This window comes from Corvus brachyrhynchos, unplaced genomic scaffold (assembly GCF_000691975.1).
Source record: "Corvus brachyrhynchos isolate BGI_N302 unplaced genomic scaffold, ASM69197v1 scaffold86, whole genome shotgun sequence".
NCBI classification, from domain to species: Eukaryota; Metazoa; Chordata; class Aves; order Passeriformes; family Corvidae; genus Corvus; species Corvus brachyrhynchos.
The window spans coordinates 814,221-826,150 of record NW_008238647.1 but is presented as its reverse complement, the minus strand read 5'-3'; the positions used below and the strand labels follow the sequence as shown (position 1 = coordinate 826,150).

Below are 11,930 nucleotides of genomic sequence, written 5' to 3'. Positions count from 1 at the left end.
TGAACTCTAGTACATTGTACCACTGAGCCTTGTTCATAACTCTATACTTCGATTGCTAGGAAAAGTAATTTCAAAATATTAAAATGTCAAGTTGCATTTGGTACTGCTGCATCTCATTTTATCTTCAATTAGCTCCTAACAAACAATTTAATAGGTAACAATGGCTATTATTTACTTGATTTTCCATTTTTAAAAATACTACACACAAACAGATTTCATAGTTATGAAACTACATAAAATGATTTCTTCAAAGGTCAGAGCAGAATCAAAATACCTGGAAATCAGTAAGTCACCATGCTAAGCTCTGGGAACTGGCGTGTCTTTGCCCTGCCCTGAAGCGGGGCATATCTAACTCAGATATATTTCCAGAATGAACTATTAAAAAAAAAAATCTTCTTTTCTCCAGGGTACAAAACATTATGATCATAAGGACATCTACTTTGCAGTGTTAGTACTGTTTTGAAGCCAGGGAATAGTCTCAAGCCTAATGTGTTCCGCAACCTACACACATTCACTTTAATCAGTCACTTGTAGCTGAGCTGACCAAAGTCTTCCAGAGACAGCCAGAGATCAAGGTACCTACACACTGTATCTGCAAAAAGCGAACGTGAAATGCAGTACAGACACAGCTGAAGACACTGGTGGGGCTCTACTACTTACTTTTAAATTTATTTTTACAGTATAATTAAAATGGAAGTTTAGTTGCCTTTGATACAAGAAGGGGGTGGGGCACATGGAGGAAGGGGGTGTGATGCATGCAAGAACATCACTGTTTCATAAGCACATTGAGCAAGCGAAGAGGAGTAATACAGATACGTTCTTGAGTAAAACAAACACAATATTCTCATAGAACAGTCCAACCACTATGTCATCATTCACAAAGTCAAGGAAACTTGTACCTCCAGGTATTGATAAAATACTGAAAACAGTGGCCAAGTTCTTCCAAGCAGAAGAGCTAACATGGACTTTGCAGTATCAATATCAAGACTTCGCTGGTCTTTTTCCTAAGGTTGAATAAAGAAAGCACAGAAACCAATCAACCACAAGCTTTTTGAATAAATAGAAGTGAGAACTTTCCTAACATTTCAGCAGTCTTACCCTTGCAAAATCAAAGGCGTATCTGTAGATATTCTTAAAGGATGAAATGTCATTCAACTGTGACCGTAAGAAGTCAAATTTACTCTGTAATTTTTCTGTACAGTCACACCTTAAAATAAAAAAAACCCCAAACATTAGAAGTTCAAAACACAACATTTAGGCAATGAAAAAAATGCCAGCAAACATAAAAAACTAAAATCACCAAAATGCAATCATCAGATACACAGGAGTAATACTACAAAACTGATTTAATATTGAACATGCTCAACACATTTGCAGTTTACTGAAATGATGAATGCTGGCTTCTGTAAGCAAGTTTGTTGTTTTAAATATATCAGCAACAATAATACAAAGTGTATGCTTCACATCTCAAATAATAGCCTTTTTATTCCATACTCTACAATCTGTATTCATACCCAGCAGTATCTTATCTTTCAATCACTATGAACATTTGAAGAAAACATTTTCTAAAGGGGTGCATTAAAGGGTGAAATCCAGCTGGAAATAACGGGAAAATGCAAACCCTAAACATGTAGCTTTTAAGTGAGAGTTTACAAGTGGCAGGATTGAGCAGGCACTCTGCAAAACATACTAGTCTGCTCATGTTTTATGACTGATAAATGCAAGCTCTGAAAAAACCTTAATCACCTGAATTAGTCACTAGCTATTCAACTGAAAAATCAAAGGCTGTATGAGAATGTACAGGTCTGCTAGTCAACAGGATAAAGCTTCAGCAAAAATAATCCTTTGGCAGAAAGATCTCCTTGTACTTTACTCAGCAAGGAATTTTGTTTCCAAATAGAAAATGGGTTAGATTCACCAACAACGGCAAAGGAGAATGCAATTTAACCTTGCTAATCCTCCAGAAAATACTCACTCAATAGAACAATTATAACATGACATTTTATTCTTATAAAAAAGCTGCCAAGATTAAAACCAAATAAATTAAATAATCTACCTTGCCTTCTATCCTTCATGAAGCATACTTTCAGAAATGCAGATGTACATAAATATTTCCTTTGGTCATGTGTCCCCCTTTTGGCAGCCTGCCTCTCAGAGAATACACGTGCACCTCTAACAGCTCCACATGGACTTGTCACACAGGCCCCAGCAAGGGCCCTTCGGGGGTACTGCAGCAGGTTGCTGAGATGCTGTGCTTTGATGCTGTACCTGCTACAGCTGATACTTCCTGTTCCTCAGATCTCCCAGCCTGTGTGCACAGCTGTCTGTAAGTCTGTCCCTCCCAGACTGTGACAAGAGAAATGTAGCAATCCCAACTGAATCAGCCTTTTATTACTTCTTGTCTCTGGCAGCATCTACCTAAAGCAGCACTGACTCCTAGCCAACATTGGTGCTAAATAAATAAAACTAGTAGCTAATTAGGCTACATATTCAGATGACAGAACTAATATATTCTGCAATAAATCATACAATAAATTGAAAAGAACTCTTGTCAAAAGAGCTTTGGTAAATTTAACTAAAGATAAAATTACCTTTTTTGTCTTCAGCCATCTAACTGGTCTGAATTCTACTATTTAACTGTTAAAACAGCATTATGCTATGCTTGAAAGGCATCTCATTTTATATTCATATCTCTCCTATGTTCCAACCTTCATACTTCCAACAGAATGTTCTACACATTTGAGGACAAATCTACCTATTTAACATCTACCTAAATGCTCAAGTTTTTAGTGTACTAGTGACATATATAAGCTATTTATAGTGAGTTTACCACATATTTTGTTAAAAATAATTTGATAGAGATTATTCACCATACCATGGGTAAACACAAGTTTCAGTATGCTTAAATTTCTTACAAGCTATTTCATTAAAATCAGTCAAATAATCATAAATTTAAGTGCGAAGTAAAATGCCAGTTATTGTCTACTATACTACTGGCTATGTGTATTTTAATGCACAATTAAATATTTTGAAAAAGTTGATATGAACATGTGCAGTTATTAAGTGTCAAGACTCCCGAGCAACTTATTGTCAGTGCATATAAAATCAAACAGCGAAACGGATCATGCTCAGACATACACCACCCTCTGGATCCTGATACAGGGACACGTCTCTGTTAAAGTCATTTAGGGCATTTCTCTACCTAGCCACTGACCTTCTTCCCAAAAGGAGGCATGGAGTTGTCAAACTCCTCTTTTACAGAGATACAGCTGCTTGTGTGGCTGCACCATAAAATAGATGACTGAGGTCACCCATACTTAGAATAATCTTCCTAACAACCAGAACAACCTTCTAATTAGCACAAGTGAATTAACACTAAACTCCTGTACAGACACTAGAAAAAGATGGGATTTCTCAAACTGTCTTTACCGAAAGATAGCATTAAATAATGTTACCTAAGATCAACAAAATTAGACATTAGCTTACTACACTCTCTTCTCATCCCTATGTCACGTTTTTAACAAAATTTAAATTAGCACCACAAAGCAGATGTATTTTAATTTCTACTGAGGTAGAGAGATTATTTGAGGCATAGCTAACGTGGACAGAGAGATGATTCATTAACTCCTACTCAGACATTTCAATGTTTTATATTCCATAGTTATTCACATATGCTTGTCTTTTACCCGAAAGAAAAATCAGTAAGATGTATACAAACATTAAACCAAAAGTATTTAATGTTAGTATATATATTTCATCCTAAGGAGGTATTTAAAGCAGCTGAAATAAACTGCCTAGCAGAGGTACTTGATTCTCTCTGCTATGAGGAGAGCTTGCATACATATGTATATGCACACACACATATATATGTGGCAGAATTCACCCTACCTACATAACATACTGGAAACCTCACAGCCCAAGTTGCTTAGGTCTCATAAGAGGCTAGTTAGGGCTCAATTCACCTTAATTTTGACAGCATCTACCTTACCATGCACTTATTTTTCTCACCTCTAAACAACAAACTTCGCCAGTGTATTACAAAACAACATGCAGAGAGAATGTCACTTCAAGATTCAGGCACCCAAATGCTGCCATCTAACTGTAGATTACATACAGATGTCCTAAGATTCAGGTGTTACCATTCATACAGGACTAGCCAAGCAACATCTAACAGCAATTCAGGTGACCAGTCATTAGGTCTTAGGGCAAACTGGATACCTTCCTAGGCTCCATTATGCTGACTAGATCGCCAAAGATTGCAGTTAAGAGTTCAAGAAATCCAGCTCTTGCATAAAAACCAAACATTTAGGTATCTTACCATGGAGCTGAATTCCACCCAACCCTGCTCATGCCATTACCTTGTGTGACATTTCGTGTATTTTGAAATATGGATTCTATAATGTAACTCTGACTAGAATACACTCTGGGCTTTTAATGCATTTCAATCTCATTTCTTCATGTGAAACTTAAAAGGGAAAAAAGAAAAAAGCTGTGCAAGCATGTAGTAATATTTTATCATTTGAAGTGTAAAATCCTTTTCTTTCAAACTTCTGTCAAACCTTTCAAGAGAAACTAGATTACCCCATTCCAGATGGAATCCCATAATATGATCCTCCGTTCCTAGTAAGCAACAACAGCACAAGTCTACAGGTTTATACTCTCTTTCATCATGGTTTAACAGCAGCTGGCAACTAAGCGCCACAGAGCTGTTCACTCACACCCAGCCAAAACCCACACGTATCTTTTAGCCAATGGATCTTGAGTTGTGTTATGTGAGTGTCTTTGCTTCATCCAGCTGCTTAGCCTATAGCCAGCTTATCAGAGAACAACAGGGGAAGCAAAACATACAGGTTTACTGCTTTAGGGTTAGGCAAGCGCTCTCATCACAAGTCTGTTTCTATAAAAACACACAGCAGCACTCCATTTTCAGTCTTAAACACAATTAGACTACAGCACGACCAGCTCTGTTCTGAAAAGAATCACAAGACTTCCAGTCACAGCAAATTATTAGAAACAAAATCTAAAACATAGGCTCTGAACAGGTGCCTGATTTCATACATCTTTGGGCTTGCATTCTGTGAGATTGGCTAACTCTTGAAAGCTTCTATTTGGGCATAAAAACGAAGTACTTCAGATAAGCAACCAATACCCATTCACCGCATCTGAAAAATCATGCACCCAGAATTTAATCTCTGTCATCCTGAATTTCAGTCAATTTAATCATTCCAGCTCTTAACTTAATTTCCAGTGATAGTTACAAAATAATCAAGGCATCTATCAGAAGCCTCATCAATTAAGAGTTAAGAGAGTCAGTCCAGAGTCACTTACTCCATAGTTTAGAGTAACTGGAGGGTATCTGCCTGATACAATTTCCCAAACCAATCTACAACTGACAGGGCAAAATCAACCCCACTTTCCTACTGTGCTCTAGCTGCAATAGTAGCTCCCTATTTTTAATATTGAATGCAGTGTTATAACAAGACACCCTTAAAACACTAAGGTACCATACGTAAGTGGTTACACAAAGAGCAAACAAAAAGTAACAACTGAACTAAGCCTCACAAAAAGCTGATTACTTTAATGTAAGATTCGATCTCTTTAGGAAGGGTATTAACACACCAAAAATTCAAATACAAACAGAAAGAGCAAGAATGCATCTAATAAATAATACTAATAGCCAAAACTATTATCCATGCAGTTCTCATCTATAAAGCTCAGAAATCAGTAAAATCTTTCCAGAATATCAGTGCTGAAATATGCTTATGTGCATCTCCACATCTACTTATTTATGTCTGCTAACTACAATGATATTTTAACATATTTTCGCAAGAAAAGGAAGCCACCAAAACCTGACTTAACTAGGTTTAGACAATAACTTAATCCTTTGAGTGAACTCATTGGATTAATTTTGCAGTTGTGGACCAAGACCAGACCTAAAAGCAAGCTTTTTTGTGTCTTACTTCCAACATACAAGAAATAAAGCAGGAGTAGTTAAGCTATAAGTACAACCAAAAAATTAGAACATTCTATTAGATACGTAAAAACACTCTTACTGTAACGAGGTCATTCCTTTTAACCATTCTTCCTTGGTAAAAAATCCCATGCTTTCAGCCTCTAGTTTCCAGGCTAAAACTAACATAATAATCTAGGGGAAGCAAAAAAAAAAAAAAAAAAAAACAAAAAAAAAAAAAAAAAAAAAAAAAAAAAAAAAAAAAAAAAAAAAAAAAAAAAAAAAAAAAAAAAAAAAAAAAAAAAAAAAAAAAAAAAAAAAAAAAAAAAAAAAAAAAAAAAAAAGCGAAAAACAAGGGGAGGAAAAGGAGTCAGTATGTAAGAAAAGGCTGATTTACTGATGTCCAAGAATAAAACTCTAAAGCATACAAACATTCTAGCAATTGTGGTACATGCTTGCACTTCATATTTGTTACCATTAAATAATTCAGCTACATGCAATTTTCCCCTTAATTTCAATTTCTGAAAATGAAGTATTACTATAATAAAACCCACCCAAAAAACCTCACACACCAGCCAAATATAATTGATGTATTCAGCTGAAGTATCTTAGAGCAGCTCCTACATGCAGGAAGATGACAAACTCTTTGCTTAGTGGAGTTAAGAGTGTTACACAGAACTTAACCTTATCTAATTTCCTCTTGGGTGTTATTAACACTAGGAAAGAAACTTACATTTTCAGGTTCAACACCGATGTCTTCACAGAATTTTTCCATTCCTTCAGGGCCTACAACTTCATCAGGACCTTCAACGCAAAAACCACACCAGATTGAAATCTAAGTAACATTCACTGCTCACAACGGTGATGCACAATAATTAGGCTATACTGCACACAAGGTATTTCTAAAAACACTGAATTACACAATTAAATAGCTTTTAAGCTAGAACTATTCTATCAAGTACAATTGTGTAGACACTTATGTGCTACACCAGAATGTTTGTGCTGTGCACTGCCTTCCTATGATAGCAGACAAGCCATTTTAGTTTTGTATCCGAATTTTCAAAAGACGCCGGTGAGCTTCCTATTGATGCAGCTCAACTCCAATAACTGTGGCAGTCAATTGTTTTAAGAAAATTTGGGTACCATTACTCTCTGCTGAAGTTACTTTATGAATAATGTTCTTCGAAAAACTATTTTATCAACAATAAAAAAAACAATCTAATTCTGTCTGAGCTACTATTACAGATATTATTCTTTTGATGGTGCTAACGTTACGGGTTTACACTAACACAGAAGAGGGTGAATCTGCAAATAACGTAAGATTAGTTTTATGAGCTGAGTAATATAAACAAAGTGGTAACAATAAATTGAAGAAATGCTGAGCATGTTAGCCATATACAAACCAGAAAAAGCTTTAGGACTGCAATGAAAACAGCTTGATTAGGACCACAACAGCTAGTGTTAAGCTGTAATTTCTCCATTTTAACACAAAAAAAGTCTCTAAAATGCAGCAAAATAGTGCATTTAAAGAGTGCATACGGACACACGCTACGGCGTTTTGTTCCTCTAATCCCTCTCCGGTTTCAGTTATTTTGACTAAGTTCCAAAAATTACTCCTACTGGGCAGCCAAATATTATTAAAAAGGCTTGTCAACACAGTATTTTGACGTGTCTTGGATCATTACATTAACATTCAGTGAGGATGAACTCATGTAAAAGGCAAAGGTTTTGTCTTCCAAAACAACATGCCATTTTACAACTTTTTGGCAAATTTTGCTACTTATAATAGGCAGAGAGTCCTTGATGATACCTATCTCCACTGCATCTGCTGCTAGTGTAAGCAGAAGCCTCTTTAAGAGTTTGGATAATGTGCTTTGAGTAACTACTCACTGTGAGATAGGAACATTGTCAATAAAAACTACTGAGAATGGCTACTTTTACTGGAAAATAAAATGCAACTGACATTTAAGATCATGAACCCCTACCTCTTGAAAAATATTGCAAAGGACATTTTGGCTAGGTAAGCAAGGTCAAACAGTGTCAGATAGAAACTGTTAAAAAACCCCAACAAGTTATGAAGATAAACACATGCAAGGGTTCACCGGCAATGACAGGTAAAAGCTTGAATCAGTGTTTCTGGTCCAGAAATCATACACACACACACATATATATATGTGTGTGTGTGTATAGTTTTATCTTCCAATGGAAATATTCTATCTCCTGTTGTGTATAATTTAACTGGAATTCTATCTCATGCTGGAAATGTGGCATTTTTTGATTACTGGTTAACCAACGAAGTATAACCTCCTACATTCAATTCTTGACTCAACAACAAAGACAAAATTTACAGACATTAAGTCTGAAGTACGCGCAAACATATTTATCACAAGAAAATTAACTTTGAATTATTATTTCCCTAGAAAAGACTCTACTCCAAAAGAGTATGCCTCAAACCTGAAGTAAAAAGCAGATTACTATAAACAAGAGGAGTTTATTGCTGTAAAAAGACTGCAAGGAAAATATCAGTCCTGATAAATATACTCAAACCAATGGCTGGCAGATAAATCAGCAGCTCACTCCACACTAAGAACTGGCCACTAATGAGTTTTAATCACCAACCAGTTATGATAGACTATTAAGTAGTGAGTAGACAAGAAATCAATAACAATTTAGAAATCCTGAGTTTGGAAGCCATATACTTGGTTAATACATAGCAGTAATAGTGTAATAAATTCTGCAAAATACACTGCATATTCACTGAAAGCAGCTATTCAATGGCAATCCTGAGTTATTTGAAAGAGGTTACTTCAAATATTTTTGGAATGAGACATTTGTTATTTAGAATATCAAAAATGTTAGTACAAATTCTCAAATGGAAAAACAGTATAAACCTCTATTATTTTGTTTTGTAAAATAGAAACCCAAGAAGCTTAAATCACGGCCTATGTCATTAGCCTTCCATAATGATTACAAAAAAAGACGCAGTTAGATACATACACATCAATCTGAATTCACTCTCAATGTCCTGATTTCTACTTGACAATTTCAAAGCAAGAAGTAGAATCACTCAGTATATCCTGGTTCAACTGTACTGCTCAACATCTGTTCTTTCACTTTAAAGTTATAAAGCATAGAGTAAGCAAAAATAAGTCAAAAAGAATAAATACCAAGAAAATAATAGTAAAAGCTATACTAATACAAGTGCATGCTATAAGGAAGGAAATATGGACATATTTTTATGTCTACATCAACATCAAAAAAAGAAAAATGCAAGTAGTATTTGATGTATTGCTTTATTTAAAGCAAAACCATATAGTTTTAAACATTAATCCATTGCATATTACCTGCATATTCATAAAACCAAGCCAGGCACTTTTTGCTTGAAAAATGTTCCTCTCCACTTATTACTTTACCAGATGGTTGTGATCTGCAATAGCAAATAGAAACACGGGGACGAACAGTGTTATTTTAATGGCACATGTGAAAACCGGGAAAAATTAAAACATTTATTAATCATCTATTTAAATTGTTTCACTAGGTCAATATACATCTACAGTTATGCTGCATTTCATAAAGGGCAACTGTCTGTCATCCCCAACTCTTGTTGGAACATAAAACTACCTTTAGATTACAACTATCTCATAGCTCAATTTATTGCAACTATTACTTTTTCTGAAATGCAGAAGTACTGTTATCTTGTAGATATTAATCAAAAAAAAAACCCAACCCCACACAGATGGCCAAATTATCACTCCTCAGTAATTCAAATGCCTTATTATCTACTTATATTTATACATTCAGGCATTTAAAGTTAGGTCTCTAATAAGCAGCATGATCTTCGAGAGTGCTGAGTATGCACAGATCCCATTAAGGTCAACAGGAGCTGCAGAGTTTGACATATTTAAAAGTCAGGCTATCTATAGTTCATTTGGGAAAAAAACTTGGTCAATTTGTTTACATTATATGTATAACTAAGAATCTGCAACTTCTATAGATATTTGGTATATATACCAGAACAGTAATGCGCAATCTGTGGCAAGACTGAAGCTGCTCAGCACACACAGCTTCCCCAGATCATTGTCTTCATTATGTAACACACAACCCAGTTTGCCTAGGAAGTGAATTTCCTAATTCATCATTCATTAAAAGAATGCATAGAATTTCTTCCAGTAAAAACACCAACCACACAAAGGCATCTTTAGTCAGTAAGGCATTGCAGCACCTTTCCAATGCATCCTCCTTTCAAACACAAATTACAGACTTTTAGAACAAGCTAAGATTATTTCTAACAATGAGGTGAGAGCTAATCATATAATAGGATTTAAAATTATGCAGCTCCCACATTGCAATTTTAAAATTAAAATGTCAAGCAGGAGAAGAAGAGTTCTGAGAGGGGTGAAAAACTTTATCTCCCATGCATCGTTTTTAGCTTCACTGGAAAAGAATGCAACACTCCAAGATGAAGCCTTCTGTACTGAAAGCTAGAATTAAAGGTGTCCTACAAACATTCATCCATCCATCCAACCGGCATTAGGAACACAAGTCACCAGAAAGAGGCAGTCATACGGTATGCTACTGCTTATTGGTTTCACCCTAGATTGACATAGATCTACTTGTAATCACTGATTTTACTAAAGAATATTACCAATAAATTGCTGTATAAGAACATAATGCCAAAAATGCTTGTGTATCTAACATTTTCTGATCACCTACCACAAACTCTCACTTACATCATAGTTTTCGCCCAGCAACTAGCTCCCTGTAGAATCTAGGTTTTTTCTTTTTTTGTTTTTTTCCTTGAGCTACTTTTTTTAAAACACTTTTTTTGAGTAAAAGAAATTAAGATCATAAAATTTCGGTTAACAATGTCCCAGAAAGACAAACTGAAACTGAACACATGCAAACAAGAGCTAAGATGAGCAAGGAAACTGAAAGTTGGTATTACAAACCAGAACAATTTAGCTTTTTTAAGTGTACAAAATAAAGTGTGAGAAAACAGAAGTGTTCCCTCCAAATATTCTTTGAGGGAGAACCACGAAGGAGTAGAGTTGTATAGAGGATAATGCTGGCACAAGAACAGTTATTTGTAGGCAATGAATAAACTGACTGAAACTAAAAGGTCATCAATGACCACAGAAAGTGAGCTCTGGAATAGTTACCCAGAATGAACAGTCATAACAAAATAAGAGCCCGGGTACTTCTAAACTCAAGCTTGGCCAGCCTATGAGAAAGGCCATACACCACAATTTCTTGCAATAGCCATTCCCGTAGTGTTGATTTTGCAAGTCCTTTGTGCCCTCATGTCCTCAGGACGTTAGTAGTAACTACTGCTTTACTGGCATACTTAACAGGGTCTAATAGATGAAGCAGGCAGTTACTTCAGGGAAGCCACACTGTAAGCTCCTGCTGCACCGCACTAACGGCTCATCATTCTAATAGCAACTTTTGGGTATCACGGCATAAAGTGGTCTTTTTACAGTAGTTAATGAACAACATGCTTCAGACTCCTGTATTTATTAGAGAAACCTTTCCTGCTCTTGTTTTCCAGTGTGCTGACCAATCCTTCCAATTCACTGCAAAAAAAAAAAAAGGAAAAAAAAAAAAAAAAAGAGGAAAGGACGATTTAGCATCGACACTCTGAGTACTCGCAACCTTAAAGTGACGAGAGCCGCCTACCCCAGGGAGATAGAACGAATATGGGGACAAATGCCATTTATTAGAGAAACCTTTCCTGCTCTTGTTTTCCAGTGTGCTGACCAATCCTTCCAATTCACTGCAAAAAAAAAAAAAGGAAAAAAAAAAAAAAAAAGAGGAAAGGACGATTTAGCATCGACACTCTGAGTACTCGCAACCTTAAAGTGACGAGAGCCGCCTACCCCAGGGAGATAGAACGAATATGGGGACAAATGCCAGAATTGGCCCTAGAAGTACAGCCAGAGGCAAAGCCAGTCGGGAATGGGAGCCGTTCCGTGGCGTTTCT

At 35.8% G+C, this 11,930-nt stretch overlaps 1 protein-coding gene across 3 annotated transcripts in view; it reads right to left on the bottom strand.

Annotated features, from left to right (window-relative positions):
• DCUN1D5 (defective in cullin neddylation 1 domain containing 5) overlaps positions 1-11,541 on the bottom strand; it is a 14,813-nt gene extending 3,272 nt beyond the window's left edge. Inside the window, exons 1-7 of one of the 3 annotated variants that reach the window (XM_017737650.1) lie at positions 11,482-11,541; positions 9,295-9,377; positions 6,684-6,754; positions 6,054-6,145; positions 1,099-1,207; positions 900-1,004; positions 3-55 (exon numbers count right to left, since the gene is read on the bottom strand). In XM_017737650.1, coding sequence (XP_017593139.1) covers positions 3-55; positions 900-1,004; positions 1,099-1,207; positions 6,054-6,145; positions 6,684-6,725 — 401 coding nt within the window. In that variant the 5' untranslated portion in view covers positions 6,726-6,754; positions 9,295-9,377; positions 11,482-11,541. The other 2 variants (XM_017737649.1, XM_008636304.2) reach the window with 2 other exon arrangements.
• Positions 11,542-11,930: the final 389 nt, after the last annotated feature.